The sequence below is a fragment of the Eurypyga helias genome, unplaced genomic scaffold, assembly GCF_000690775.1.
Source record: "Eurypyga helias isolate BGI_N326 unplaced genomic scaffold, ASM69077v1 scaffold19472, whole genome shotgun sequence".
Lineage (NCBI taxonomy): Eukaryota > Metazoa > Chordata > Aves > Eurypygiformes > Eurypygidae > Eurypyga > Eurypyga helias.
In genome coordinates, this window is record NW_010236809.1 from 29,621 (window position 1) to 45,174 (window position 15,554).

The following is a 15,554-nucleotide window of genomic DNA, read 5'->3' on the forward strand; positions in this document are numbered from 1 at the left end:
CTCTGCCTTTCGCAGATGGAGCAGCTATTCCTGCGGCTTTCCGTGGTGGGAAACGCCAGAAGCCCAGGTGTGCCACCGTGCACCCGCGAGAAGGTGCCCCTCAAGCCCCACGTTGCGCTTTCCCAGCATCCGGCCACATCCCTCCCGGGCTGATGCTGGCTTTCAGGTGTGGGCAGCACGTGCCCAGCATATGGATTGGGAAACAAGCAGGACTGGAGGTCTAAGAGCAAGTGATGGGGTGGGGAGGGAAGACAGAGGGTCTGGGGGGTCTCAGACCTGTGCCTGGGAGGGTGCGTGTCCCAGGGAGCGGCGGTGACGGTGGGTGTTTTGCATGAGCGCGTGTGTGAGCATATGACTGTGAGCGTGTGGGCAAGGGCTCTTGTTTTTACCTACAGAACAAATATCTCTAAAGCCATTAGCAATGCATTTTGACTGAATAACTTTTATTAAAAATGTAATTGTTCAGCCCAAGGTGTTTTTACAGTATGACTCAATGAGCTTGCCCCAAAACTGGGTTTGCAAATTGCACTGGGATGAACCAGTGGATGGTGACCCCCTACCTCCAGCTCCATCACCTCCCTACTTTGGTGCTCTCCTAGGGCAGGGGGAGGCAGGTGAGGGGCAGCCTGGCCCTCTTGCTTTCCCTAATGTTGCCATGGGGCTGGAGGAGCTGCGCCTTTTGTTGACCATGCCAAGGTCATGATGTAGAGGTTGGGAGACAAGCTGGGGTCCAGATCTTTTTCCAAGGTTGAAACGTATCCATTGCCTTCAGGACCATTTTCAGAGTTTTCCCCTGTTGATCTAGTTCCATAATTTGGTTTGTTTGAGAAGTGTATTGGAGAAATGCATTCTCAGGTTTTTGAGAATGCTGTGTGAAAGAAGATTGAAGATTTGGGCGTCGTTAATATTAACATGCCCTGGCACGGGGGAGGGTATCAAAGAAACAGAGAGGTGAAGCTGCCTATAATAAGATCTGGTGCTCAGCCCAAAATAAATCATAGCAACAGCGCTGTGCTCTTGAGCATGCCGTGCTTTTCTCTTGAGGGTCAGAGAGACCTTCACGAAAGCTGAGTAAATATAAATGTTCCCAGGACACGGCAGGGAAAGTGAGGCAGGAAGAAAGCTGCACTGCTGAAGGCAGGCGTTTTGCAGTAATGCACTCAGCCAAGAGGTACCGGGGATTTTCCTGCAAGAAGTTGTGCCTGCAGTGAGTAGGAGTGGAATTGAAATTGGTGATGAGTGACAGCTAGTTATAAGTGCCCACCAGTAAGATGCTTGAGGCGCAAGTTTTAATTGACTAGGTACGATCCTTTCCCTGCAGCATTCGGCACGCAAAGCAGATGTTTTGCTTAAAACCTTTCCCCCACCCCGAGGCAACTAAAGGCTTGGGTATACTGAGCTGTGACAGTTTGGGGGCACTGTGTGGCAGCTACGATGGCTTTAAAAGGCTCATTGCGCTTGGACGTGACTTGAGTTTCCCCATGGGATGCGTCGGTACAGCAGACCTTGCCCTTTCGGTGGGATATTTGACTCACAGAAAGCCGTGTTAAGACTCCTGACTTGACCTTGTTATGGAAATACCAAGTATTTGCCACGCTCATTTGGAAAACCTGAGCTCGAGTCCAGCTCCCAGCTCATGGCCTTTGGTTGCTTCTTCCTACAGCTGCATTTGAATACTTCTTTGTTAGGACAGATTTCTCAAATGAAATCTTTTCCGAGCGAGAGAGCAAGGCTGTGTGTGCTCAGAAGCTTTCCTTTGCATGGCTGTGAAAAACAATTTGATCTGGTGAGGGTAAAAGCTTGAAGTTTGAGCTATAATTGGAGTTTGGGATTTTTGAAAAGAAAAAGGGAGATAAGAGACCAGTCAAAGCTGTCAGAGTCTCTTCCTCCTGTAGATATTTTTGTTCATAACTGTTTGTATAATCTCTTTGCCCATAACATGATGTTAATTAAATCAATTATTTAAAATAATTCAGGGTTTTTTTTTTTTAACCCTTTCACACCTTTGCCAAATAACTGTATCCCCATGAATTTAAAAAAATCCCTGTATTTAAGCTGCTTGACTGCCTGTGTTTTCCCTCTGTCATTTCAAATGCTGTTTGTCACCTGGTTTCTGCAACCCAGTGAGAAGTGTTTAAGGGAGGTGAAAGACGAACACACTGGTGAGTTTGCAGAAGGCAGACGGAGCTGTGCACCCAGCAGAGTTGGGTGCTGAGCACTCGCACAGCCTGCGAAGAGGGGGAGAGTGGGTGAAGCCAAAGCTGGTGAGAGATTCTAGCTCAGCAGCCCAGCAGCACACAGTCTTCCCAGGAGAGGCAGTGCCTGCCTTCCCAGCCTCTCTGGCCAGTGTGTTCCTGGCTCCTAGCAATTAATTCTTTGGTGGGACCACTGTGATGGCTGAGGAGGCAGTGGTTGGTACTTGTCCCTAAAAACCTGAGTGACACCAAGATTTCCAGCCACCTGGTGTCTCCAGGAGTTTAGAGCATCCCTTGACCGATCTGAGCTGTGTGATCTGAAGTCCCGTGTCGTTTCACTTCTGCTTTCCAGGATCCTACCCGGGTGGTCAGCCCTGTTATCGACATCATCAACTTGGACACTTTTGCCTATGTGGCAGCTTCCTCAGACCTCAGAGGAGGTAAGTCCGTGCTCCGTGGGCATCCATCCCGTGGTGTGAATGTGTACTGGCCCGAGAGCTGGTGGCTCTGCACCACATCACTGGCTCCTGCTATCTTGCAAAAAGCACATTAGCCCTGTTCAGTGCTCCCCGCTGGCTGTTTTCAGGCTGTTTTAGAGACAGGTAAGTGTGGCGTGAGGAATGGTGTTTGCTACAGTGGATAAGGCGGTCAAGCAGGAAAGAAGGGTCATGCCAAAGCCACCCTGGGCAGCACTAAGAGCTGGGCTGCCAAGAAGAGATGATGGGGGATGTCTAGGCAACAAATGGAGGATGTGACTGTAGTGCTTATTAGTATGCCTGTGCTATTTGTAGCACGCAATATCCATCAGAGCGTGTATCTGTGTGCACAAGGGGACAAAGTGAGGTTTCAGCAGCAGCTTTAATTCTGAATTTTCCTGCCTTTGGAGTGCTTGACTTTGCAATTGTAATGCAGTATGTTGTTTCCTGTTCATATGCAGCAGTAAAATATGTTAGTCGTTGGACTCCTCTCCCAGGAGCTGCATCTCCATGGCTTAAGTCATTTGAAAGGGGAGAAAATACCTTATCAATCACGGCTTGTGTAGCCTGCATTGCCTCCTAATCCATACCCGTTTCTAATTGCCCCATGGTACTGCTCTGCTTTGGTTTTAGGTTTTGACTGGAGTCTGCACTTCAAATGGGAGCAGCTTTCCCCAGAGCAAAAAGCCAAACGACTTGATCCCACCGAACCCATTAAGTAAGTCAAGAGGGGGAAGGAGGCACTTGAGGAATGTGGGGCAGGATAGGCATCCCATCTGACCTCGTGTGTATCACCATGCACCACAGCATTGTGCCATTCCTTCCAGGACAGCTCCGAACTTCTAATACATATAGCGAGCTCCTGGGTTTTGCAGTAGAGCTTCACCTTCCAACACTGAAGCCTGAGGGTGCTACGAAGGTAAAAAGGGCATATTGATGGTTTTTTGTGTTTTGGTAGTGCTAAGGAAGCTGAATATGTTTAGGGAAAAAGCCCAGTGCTCCAGACTCCTGCGTCTCTCACTCAGCTGTCACTGAAAAGTTTTTAAGGCAGTGTCCTCAGCCCACTTGATAACAAACTGGTGTCTAGTCCAGCCTTTCCAGATCAGTGCTGCTCTTCTGCACCATGCTGAAGGCTCCTCAGAGATTTGGGATGTGCAGAAGAGACAGCAAGACTGAACGGGAAAGATGCCATCTGTCCTTATGATGTGGGATGGAGGGAGTCCTTCCTTCTGCTGAAAATCTCCCCTGGCAGCAAGCCTGGTGCCAGCGTCTGTATCCCCAGCCGTGAAGCACTGGGGTGTGCGGCATGGAGGAGGCAGAGTGCTGGGGGAAGCTCAGAGCCTCAGAAAGCTTTCAGAGGAGCAAAGCACTGCTTCTCTTAAGATGCTGTTGTTAACAGGAGCTCTCATTGGCTTCTCCGAGGCTCGCCTTGCGTTCCTGGTTGTCCTGCCATGTAGGGCACTGTGGAGACTAGCCTGGGCCCAGCAGTCACCCCAGCTCCTCCCAGGCCTACCCTAAGGCATCCACACTGTCTGCAGTTGAATGGAGATGGGACTTATTCCAACAAATAGTCAGTCCCCTCTAGCTGTCTTCTGGGTCTGCCTTCCCCTCCTCCACGGACCTTCTCTGTGCAGTGTTCTTGGCTAATCCAGAGAATGAAAAATAACCCTGTTTTGAAATAAAGATCACACAGCTAGTGATGGCTTTTAAAAAGCCCTTCTGAATTGGCTCTGCCTTCCCCTCCCCTGTGGAATGGTGCTCTTAATAGGCTGTCTCCAGGCAAAAAGCCCATCTGAGTGAATAACCCCCCAAGAGCTAAGTGCATTTTTGATGCTGAAGCCTACAATCAGGGCGGTGAACTTTGGGCTTGTAGGAGTTGTTCTGACGAGTGCATTAGCCAGTCATTAAGTGCCAGGCAATTTATGATTGACAGCAAAATACCAAGGCAGCTGAAAGGAAAGCTCACATGCTTTTTGAGGTGTGTTGTCCTTTTTTGGTGAAGAGATACATAGGTAATATCCTGATGATGGAGAAGGAGGCAAAGGGAAGGGCTGCCTCTGTGCATCCAGGTGCTGCAGCGGTGTTTGAGAGTGTGTCCCCTCTTCCCTTATCCATTCTGCAGGACTCCCATCATTGCCGGGGGACTGTTTGTGATTGACAAAGCCTGGTTCAACCACCTGGGGAAGTATGACAGTGCCATGGACATCTGGGGTGGGGAGAACTTTGGTGAGTCATTTTTCTTCCTCCCATGACTTGCTGTGTTGTCTTCTCTCCCTGAGTCATGCCAGGTGGATTGCAAGGTCATTTTGGACTTGGCTTTGAATGCTTTGCATGTTTTCCCTCACTTACATTCATAGGTTATGGTCTCAGATGAGTAAGGGATCCTACAGCCATGGATGGGAGATGGGCAACTCTTGGTATTTGTGACTCCTTGCCTTCCACGCTGCTTTGATTTTCTATAGGTAAATATAGACTAAATATAGGTGAATATAGGTAAATACAGACCACAGAGTTTTCAGCTCTGGTGTTACCAACAGATGAGAGAACAACACACACCCCCTCCTATTCCCTCCTGGTCTTATTTTCTCATTAATAAAGCAAAGATGTGGTTTATTCCATTGCCTGACAACAGCATTTAGAAGCTATGAACTGAGGCCTCGGTGCCTGCCTGAATTTGCAGAGTGCCTGAAGCAGTAGCTCCATCAGCATGCTGCAAGGAGGTGACAAAGTAGCATGGCTGCTCATCCATTCCTGCATTGCTACATGACTGAGCGATGCCAGGCTCTCCTTAATGCTATCATTTTTCCTGCATGACAAAAGGTTAAAAGCTGACCTAAATTTAGCCACCTCTGTCCGTGATCACCAGGCAAGGTGGGCATTAAGAAATCTTCTGTGCGCAAACTTGAGAGGGCACATGAAAGAGGTAACAGCCTGTCCCTTGTCCCGATGTCAAGTGGAGCTGGATCAGGCTGGGCTGTTCCCTCTTTGAAGCTGCAGCAATGCTCCAGATCAGAGCAATAGACTGTATCCTTGAAAGAAGGGGGAGGCACTCTTTGTCAGGGCGACAGATCAGAACCCGGCTTTAATAGCTCACATCTCTGGGGAGTGTGGCTAGCAAGGAAGGAAGGATCTTGTGTCTTTACACATACAGCGATGCTGTCAGTCATCCAAGGGAACAGATGCTGCTGCCTTGCAGTAACCTGTCTGCTGCCTGGCACTGTTGTTTTCTTCACATGCCTTTTTCCCCTAACATATTTTATTTATTTATATCTCGTTATGCAGTAGGATCTCACTCCTTCAGGCTTTCTCTCCGTGGGTGGGTGTCTTGTGCCAGAATGACCCAAAGCATCTGCTCCTCTGAGTGGGGTGGCTCTGAGGAAACCTAGGAGAGGGGTGGCAGCCCTCCTGCCTCCCCCACTAGGTCAATGGCCCAAAAAAAGCATTCAGGAAGGGAGCTAGACAGGAGGAGAGGGACTGCCATCTGGTACCTGACTCGCTGTCCATCTCTGCTCGCCACTCGTCTCTGACCGCAGCCAGGCGAGCTGCCCCTGGGAGATGAACAGCGGTGGGGCAGCCTGCACTCCGGGAAGCTGCATCCCAGCAGCTTGTCTCATGTCCTGCAATGGCAGGCATTGAGCTCCTTACGTGCGGTCATGGCCTACGGAATGGGATGTTTTCGTTACCAGTGCTGTGCCCTCGGGGGGCTGGTCCCAACCAAACATGCGCTCGCTGTCCCATCCTGCCTGTCGCCCTGAGAGCAGAATGTGCCTGGCCCAAAGCTGTATCTCCCACAGGCAGCAGCCAAGGGCAGCGTGTCCCACTTCCCCTTTGCACACAGGCATGGGCAGCTGTGGCCCCGCTGGCCCTATCAGTTCTGGGCAGGGGACAGGGAGCGAGAGCTGACTGAGCGGCGGCTCGTTTTGGGCACTTGCAGTGAACTGTGGATTTTCTGGTAGCTTAGTCCTGTGGGGATGCAGGACTCTGGTCCTGGGAAACATCACTGCTCCCTTTAATATTACTGACTGGGCAGCTAGAGGGGGCTGGAGACTTCAGGCAAAACCAAATCACGTGTGTTTGGGTTAGGAGGAGGATGTTGTAGGTGTTTTACATCTTAAATGTACTTGATCCCCTGTAGGTGAATTGGTGATTAATGGCAGAAGGACATGCAGACCAGCAAGTATTTTGCTAAGCTAAGGCCAAGCACACCGATGCGTACTGCTCACATCTCTCCTGGGGGTCGCTTGAAGGGACCACCCACACTGGAGACATGTCTCGAGGGGCAGGTGAAGTGTGCTGTCGGTTCCTGCTCCCCTGAACCCCTGCCATGCCCTCACTGGTGCCTCGGTTTACCTCCTCCCGAGGCATTTAGCTCTCAGCTTCCTGTCTGGAGACCTTGTTGGTTAGCTGCCATGGGTGGCTCCGTGGGCTGTCCCCACCTGCTGAAACCTGTGCTTTAATTGCTGCTGCTGGGACTGGAGCAGAGTCTGCAGGGTGCGACGTGTCTGAAGCAGGGCGCTCAGACTCCTCACCATCTCCTGCCTCTCCACCACTGTTCTCATTCCAATTCACAGTACATGGAGATCACCTCAGCCCGCCTTTTCATCAGGCTTTAAATGAGGAGCAGGCAAGTCTTTCCCTTCTACCCCTTCAGGGATCTGCTCTTCTCCCAGGCCGATCAGACGGACCAGAGAAGGGGAAGGTACATGGTGCAGCAGCCAGGCTGTGGTTCCCGTCCCCTTTCATCGGGCACGCTTCTGAGTTACACGGCAGCGCTGGCAGGGTGGCCAGCACGGTGACACGCGGACAAATGAGAGCAACGGCCACGTGTGAGGGGAGCTGAGCGCGACAGCTTAGAGAGGCCACATCCTGCTGTAATCCCATTTCCCTGCCACTGTGATTAAGATTCCTCCCAATATAGCACCAGGACACGGCACAAGGGCACATTTTATTGGGCTGTTGATACCCAGTGCCGGGGAAAGCGGTGAGGCTCCAGCTGCAGCTCTTGCCTGTGAACACGGCAGTGAGGGGAGGGGGAGGGAATGTCTGGAAAGAAATGTTCCTCCCTGCTTGGCTCTCCCACCCCAGCCTTTGCTGGCCCCTGCTGCCAGGGCCAGCTGATGGGGATGGGCTTAAGCCTTGAATTTTGGACTCGGGTGTCAAGGCAAGAGGGTTTTGTGGCTGTGCCAGCCTCCCGTTTCCATCAGCTCAGAAGCAGGTGGGAGTGCTGGGAGGAGAAACAGGAGCGACATGGATCTCCCACCTCTGCAGCAACATGGCTGAGCCATGTGTGCTGAGGAGGCTTTGGAGGTCCAGGCTCCGATTCTCCTTTGCTCCCGGAGGCTGTGAGTAGTTTTTGGCGGGATGGCAGCTTTGCAGGCCAGCAGTACCTGCCGTTGGAGGAGGAGGAGAAGTCCTGTCCACACTGTCCAAATGGCCTTCTCACCACAGGCACTTGTCTTGCCAGTATCTGGCCTGGGACAAGTCATCCTTGTGCTGGCATATGTGAGGGGACTGCCAGGAGCATGAGCTGGCAAAGACGGTGGGTGTCCTCTTGTCTGGCTTCTGTAGGTAAATGTGAGGGGGGTAGTGAAAATAAATTTGTAGTTTTGGAGTAGATACATGCTACTTGTAGCTCAATACTGTCAACAGATGATAAAATAGGATTCAAAGTACTACAGAAGCCGTTACCTTTTAATTTAATTTCTTTTCCATGCTGGTTCTGTCTAAGCATATAGCTGCAGAGTCATAGCTTCATGAGCGTTGGGACCAGAGGGACCCATTAGATCAGCCATTCTGCTTGCCTGTCCTACCTCCCAGCCAGGATTTCAGCCAGCTCCCTACCAAGAGCCCCATAACTTCTCGTGTCAATTATGCCACAGGCTTGTTTTCGTTGGGATGTGCCCCATGGACCAGCCAGAGAGTGGCTCGGAACAACAAGGAGGCGTTTTCCTTATTGACAGCTTATCCAGACTTTTGGTATAACCCCTCCCACTGACCTTTCCTTGTGTGAAGGTGTGTGCCTTGTTGGACCACAACATCGGCACTCATGGGCTGGAGTACATGCCAGGCAGGGTGCGCTACTGTCCATTTTGGGACAGGTGATGTGTGCATGGCCATTGTAGTCGTTAATAAACAGAGTTCCTGGCCTCTCCTGGTGAACTTGACAGCTGTTTGGAGGGAAGTGACTCTGAAACAGGCAGTGCAGGAGTAATTAGGGAAGCACAAAACTGGCAAGATGATTCTGCAATGTAAGCAGGGCTGCATGAAAAGGGACCCACTTACCATCTCGCTCTTGCCATTGTGATAGCACCTGCTGTGCTATAGGCAGGTTTCAAGTGCACTGACTTCAGATCTCAAGAAGTTTTGAAATGCTCTTTTAACGCAGTTGTGCCTAGTAAAGCCCCTCTGGTAATTGGTTTACCCCATTTTAAGGTGGCAGAGGATGAAGTGAGAGGTAACACCAGGATTCAGCCTGCTCTAGGAGAGAAAAACAAAATGCTGAAGCTGCTTCTCTTGTAGAAATCTCTTTTCGTGTGTGGATGTGTGGAGGGAGCCTGGAAATCATCCCCTGCAGCCGTGTTGGACATGTATTCCGGAAGAAACATCCGTACATCTTTCCAGAGGGAAATGCCAATACATACATTAAGTAAGTGTTTTGGGCTTGTTTTTTGTGAAACAGAATAAGGTGCTGCCTTTTTTTTTTTTTTTTCTGGTGGAGGGGATGGAGCAAAGGATACAGGGAGCAAAGTTTGTTTGGAAAACTTTGCTCTATATCCCTGGGCAGGAATCTCCTGAGCCAAAGAAAAGGCAATTCAGTACGACTCTCCCTTAAGATTTCTACAGTGTTGAGGATCTGACAACAATAGGACACTTATATGGCACCTTTCATCAGCACAGAAATGGAGGGACGGCCCCTGAGCACTAGCTACCGCAACAGCAAATGGTTTAGACCCTAAGGTTGTCAGAACACATTTATAATGACCCGAAACCAGGTTGCCAGCAACGTCTGTCAGGACCTGGTGACCTTAGCCGAGGGCTGAGCATGGCTCAGCTGAACCAGAAAATTTGGTTCCTGATGCCTCTCTGAGAGGGGAGCCGAGCAGCGTGTCTGAGTGGATGGCTTCCCCGCCGGGATGGAGCAAAGGCAGCAATGGGCTGCACCTCACTGACGGGAACACTGAAGGAACTGGAAGGATCTGTCCTCACACACCCAATATAGACTGAATTTGAATAGTGCAATGGCCAGCTGAAATGGTCTAAGATCCTGGAAACATCAGGCAAGGAAGAAGGTGGTCCAGAAGTGGGAATTGGCATGGGAAAAATGATGGGAGCAGCCAGTGAAGTCAGGAAGGATTCCCTCCTTTTTTAGAGCCTGAGGCTGAAGGTTCTCCATTAAGTAAATGACAGAGAAAAACACCGGGGGCACTTATGCTTAATGCAGGGTTGTTTCTCAGCTAAACTGCATTTGTGTGTGTTTACACACCAGGCATTCCTTTTAGTGTGTGTTTCTCAGTGTTATAAAAAGCCAACAGTATTTGTGAAGCCCCAGACACTTGCAGCTGCCTAACCTGGGCTCTCTATTACTTCCCTGTGCTTTGCATGAGATGACGAACCCAGGGAGCGTAAACTACACCTCTCAGTTATACCTAATACGTGATTTCCACCCACACAGAGTGTGGGGCAGGAAGGGGACCTTGTCACCGTGCTTCCAAAAGACGGTGGTGAGGGGCACAGGGCATTGCTGGCATCAAGGAGGAGTGCACAGATTTGGGAGGCCCTAGGAGGGCTCTTACTCCTACAGAAGAGGCTGGGATATGGCAAAATCTCCACTGTCAGAGTTGCTGCAAACCTGAGTGAAAAGGCAGCGTCTGCGTTGCATCACCTTCAGGAGAAGCAAAGGGAGCTTGAATGGGGACAGTTCTTCTGGCTGCGCCCTGGCACAGGTGCACAGGGACTTTGGAGAGCTCTGAAGCAACACATAGGTGTGAGCCCTGGCTTTTATCCCCATGTTTCTTATAAACCCAAGTGAGATCAGGAAGCCAAGACAAAAATGCCCTGAACTTTGGGGAAGGCTAGATGCAGAGACACTGACTTCGGCATCTCTTGAGCAAGAGCACTTAGACTATTGCAGTGGCCTTGGAGAGAGGAAGAGTCACCAGGAATCAGCGAGAGTCTGGAAAGTGGTCTGAAGAAGCATATCTCTAGGCGTTAGGAGCTGGGACTTTTATTAACCTTATGGTATCTACCAGCCTTAAACTTAATGTTGTAGTATACAGACTGCGAGGAGAAGCAGCTTCTGGCAACCTGATGCTATGTGGTACCTCTCTTTAAACAGAGATGTTAGCAAAAAATATCACCATCTTTCTGCCAGATATTGATTTTTTTCCACACAGGCTCTTCTTCACTGTGAGAGACAGCTCAGGCTCCAGTGTTGTGGTGGGTCCATGTGCAGACAGTCTCTTGTTCTGGCCACGTGGGACTCGGCTGGATCGGAGGCTGCCCTGCAGCACCTGCAGCTCAGTAGCTTGATAGCAATAGCTCAGAGGCACTGCCTTGGAGCTGGAGCTTGGTGAACTCCCCTGACCCAGGCAGGGATGTGTGGATAGGCATGGGGCTGCAAAGCCATTTGCAAGGAGACTTAGAGCCATCTGAAGTCAACAGATTTCCTGAGGTTCATAGACCTTCTGCGGAGAGCTGGGTGATGTAGAAGACCGACATCTATGCTCCAGCACTGTGATTGGGGCAGTTTCTCTATAGTTTTGAACACTGAGATTTGCCTCAGTGAAATGCACGAGTGCGAAGAAGCAGAGTCCGTAAAGGATTGACACAAAGGAGATATTTGCCTTCAGCCTTTGGGAGATTTTGCACCACTTTTCAGAGCTCCATCCCAGCCACTTAATTAAACCTTAGGCACGCCTGCCTTGGAAATAATGCTTAAGAGAAGCTTCGGTTCTGAGGGTGATGGATGCAAAGCGTCCAACTGAGTTTGAAATGGTGAATTCTTCACCCAAACTTCGACCTGTTGTGTTCGGTCCCTGGAGTAATGGGGAGGAGGAGTACCTTCTCCAGTAGAGAAGGATAGGCTTGTTCAAAGGTAGTTTGGGTGAAGCCAAAGTCCAGGTTGAGGATGGGATGAGAGCAGGATGGGTCTGTCAATGCATTTTAGAAAATGTCACCTTGGAGACTTCCTTGGTTTCACCTGTCTTTCGTTGCCACCTTCAGAAACACCAAGCGCACCGCGGAGGTGTGGATGGACGAATTCAAGCAGTACTACTACGCAGCTCGTCCTGCAGCCCAAGGGAGGCCTTACGGAAAGTGAGTGTCTTTCTGTGCCCTGCCTGTGCCCTGCCTGCTGTAGTGGGTGTTCGTGGTGACATCGCCCTGCTGCAGGAACCCGCCTGCACCGTTTCTGTAGTAACGCTCAATTAAATGCTAATGGTAGGCAGATGTTATGAGCACAGCAAAAAAAACAGATAAACAGCTAGTTCATATGCTGTGCTAGTTCATCCCAGGGAGTGAATCAAATGAAGCTGGGGGAAAACCCCCTCTGCCTATGTCCTGCACTTGGCACTAGGTCCCAGGGCAGGGTTTGGAAGGGAGAGTCCAGAGGTCTTGCTGTCAGCTGAAGGACAGGGAAGTCACCAAATTTTGGGCCCACTAAGTCTGTACTGGTAAGGAGCAAGTGCTTGAGATGCAGGGAGTTTGCCATTTGTTCTGTGAACAGTCAGAAATGCCTCCCTGTCAGGAGTACTGCAAGTATTTGTGTTAATTAATTTCATTTTCATATCATTTTCGTTTCCTCAGAAAGTTTCCTTTGGGCCACAGAAGTTTCCAAATCCAAACCCAAGTTCCTTCTGGCTACTCTTCAATCTCCAGGATAAATAAATTGAAATCCTGTTGACTAATCTATTTCCACTGAATTCATATCTTCCTCCCATCCACCAACACCAAATGAAGTAACAGCTCTCTCCTGCTAAATATATGAGGGTGTAGAGAAGTTAGCCTATGTGAAGGGAAGGTACTGGAGGCTTCCTACTGCTCTGTAAATAACAGCTCATAACAGCTCCACAGGTAGAGGCTGGCCCAGGGAGGAGCTGGAGTTTGGAAAATGTCACTATACAGCATGATCCCTCAGCAGAAATTTTGCTGTGGTTAGTGAAAGAAAGAAGTATTTCACCATGTGATTAACTTCTGCTGACTTGAAGGCATGTTTAGGTGCTTTTGGAAATCAAGGCCTTCTGCAGTCCTCTAAGAGTGGCTTATAATAGCATATGTTAATTTCCTGGTACATTAATATATTAAATACTGCATATAGCAGACATATTTTACTAATAAATTTTAAATGACTGTACTCTTCCATGAACCTTTTCAGCCTCCAAACTCCAGGCTCCTTGTTAAAATAGCATTATGTCATCATGCCATTTCACCAGGTGAGACCTCCAAAGACACAGCGATCAAAACGCCTACCCAAGCTCATGCAGGAGATAGACCTGCTGATGCTCTTGTGTTTGATGTCTCTGCCTATCTGTTGGGTTTCTCTCAACCTCCCTTTTCGGTGCACTGGGTCTCCCCTTCTTGATTTCCATTGTAACTTTATATTTTCTTCCCACAGCATCCAGAGCAGAATGGAGTTGCGGAAGAGGTTGAAATGCCGTACCTTCAAGTGGTACCTGGAAAACGTTTATCCCGAACTTCGGTATGGATGTGCAATCTCTGCCTATCTCTAGCAAGCCAGCGGGATGCACAGTGAATTTTGTACTGGCTGTAAACACGGCTTGCTCACAGTGGGACATGGTTCATTTGGGATCCTGCTTTCCCTAAGAAGCCTTACAACAGACTCTGTGGCTCTTCGCTGCAGGGCTGTTGAGGGACAAAGCACCAGTCATTCCTCTTAGTTCTTAGGGCTCCCTCAGGAATCCCCCTGCCCACACAGCAGGACAGGCAGTGTAGGGACATAGAAAATATCCCAAGGTAGAAAATCCACTGTAGCCTCTGGTGGGTTGTTTCAGTACTTAATGACTTTTGCTTACCAAAAAAGCACCTAACTTCCAGTCCTTTCACACTCTTGTGTGTTACTAGGGACTTCTCTGTTGTGAAACCATCCACTCGAGGAGTTTCTGAACTGTATTCATGTGGCTCTGCCTTACTTCTAGCCTAACACTTTGCTTAATAGACACCTCCACAGTTGCTTTTGCACAGATCCATTTTAGTCCCCCAAATTACTCCAGAAACCATTGCATCTGTTCCTCCGTCACTATCAGGAACCATCCTCAAAAAGGATGCAAATGTTTTGGAGATACATCTAGGGACCTGCTGGTGCAATGGCTGAGTGTGGAATCACAGTGTGAAAATGATTTATAACTGTTTTCTTTCTTTTTTTTTCCCCCCCACGTGTGACATTGCACAGCAGCATTCACAGGGAATGCCAGAGCTGTGTGGTGGTTTGTTATAAAGCTCCTCTTTCCTGTAAGCTGAAGGCTGACCTTCAGCCTGCTCACAGTCTATTCCTTGCTCCTCTGTTTGTCTCCTGCAGTGCTATTTATTTTTTCCCTGTAGAAAGGCCATCCATCCATCTCCGAGTGCTGCTTCTGCAGCATCCCTGTCCACGTACTGCTCTCAGTGGCTCAGTATTGTCACAGATCTTGCCACTCTCATTTTCTGAAGGTGAAATGGTGCAACTTGCACCCACCTTACCCCACTGAGCGTGTGCCTGGGGAAGTAGGGTGTTGTTTTCACGCTGTTCCCACAGGATTCCTGAGGAATCACTCTATCAGACTGGGATAATCAGGCAAAGGCAGAGCTGCTTGGAGTCACACAAGTCTGAAGACCAAGAGTTCCCCGTGCTGAGCTTAAATCCTTGCATCAGCAGCAAAGGCACGGCAGCGACAGCACAGGTAAGATGTGTTGCCCATCCCCATGATGCTGGCTGGAGAGAAGGCTCTGGGGTGGGTTCAAGGTGATTCCCTAAGTTTGCTAACGTTCTGTTGGAGGATTACCTGTTCTGCCAGCCCCTTTCCTTAGGCAGCATGTAGTTAAACGCTGGTAAGTCCTCCTTACCTCGGTGGAGGCACTGGGCAGCAGCAGGGGCTGGTGCAGGAGCCACAGGGCAGGGTAGACCATTTATCCCTGTGCTAGCCTGTGAGGAGCACTTCCTGCTGCTCAGCAACGTTCGTCCGCAGAGATCAGAGAAAGACAAAGAACTATAATTTCCTGTCATCTTTCAATCTTATTTCTTTCAAAAGGCACTGAGTTGCAATGGTATTTATAACTTCATCGTCTGCATTCTCTCAGTATTAGATTGGCCATTAAACTAGTGAGAATTTAATGAAAATGATCTTGTTTTTTTCAATCTCACTGAGACAAAAAATAAAACTGTGTTGCCAAATGCATATTCTATGAAATGTTAAAGCCAAGAGCAGGCATATGTGCCTTGCAGCGGAGCCGCTGGAGCAAGACCCTGAAGGCACGGCTTCAAAACTTGCCTTTGCTTCAGGCTCCCTTTGTGATTTTGGGCATGTCAGGAAGTTCTCTCACTGTTGTCATCTATAAAACAGAGAGGATAGCAATCACTCGCTGCTTCAGGCTGCTGGGAAATAATTTAACAGGCAATGGTATGCTTGCTTCCACTTGACTGTGCACCCTTCACCCTGATGGTTGCACAGTCAAACCAGATACCTAGGCGTATAAAAGGCCCAGCCTGGAGATGCTGCTGGAGATGTCCTTAGTTTGTACGTGCAAATGAAGCGTGTCATTATGCGCATCTCTTCCGCATGCAGTTGCATGCCTGCCTTTAGTCAGAAAAATAGTCTCTGCCTCACAGTCTGGTAAAATCAACAATGACTACTTGAAGACTCACACACTGAAATTCAATAAGGGCAAGTGT

The 15,554-nt window shown here is 49.4% G+C and overlaps 1 protein-coding gene across 1 annotated transcript in view; it reads left to right on the plus strand.

Moving 5' to 3' along the window:
• Positions 1 to 14,565, plus strand: part of GALNT14 (polypeptide N-acetylgalactosaminyltransferase 14) — a gene marked incomplete at both ends in the record, with an annotated part of 30,774 nt that extends 16,209 nt beyond the window's left edge. The window contains 7 exons of the mRNA XM_010147234.1: positions 2,548 to 2,635; positions 3,305 to 3,389; positions 4,794 to 4,897; positions 9,191 to 9,317; positions 11,894 to 11,986; positions 13,284 to 13,367; positions 14,421 to 14,565. Of these exons, the coding sequence (XP_010145536.1) occupies positions 2,548 to 2,635; positions 3,305 to 3,389; positions 4,794 to 4,897; positions 9,191 to 9,317; positions 11,894 to 11,986; positions 13,284 to 13,367; positions 14,421 to 14,565 (726 nt within the window). The remainder of the gene's footprint in view (positions 1 to 2,547; positions 2,636 to 3,304; positions 3,390 to 4,793; positions 4,898 to 9,190; positions 9,318 to 11,893; positions 11,987 to 13,283; positions 13,368 to 14,420) is intronic.
• Between the last annotated feature and the right edge of the window lie 989 nt (positions 14,566 to 15,554).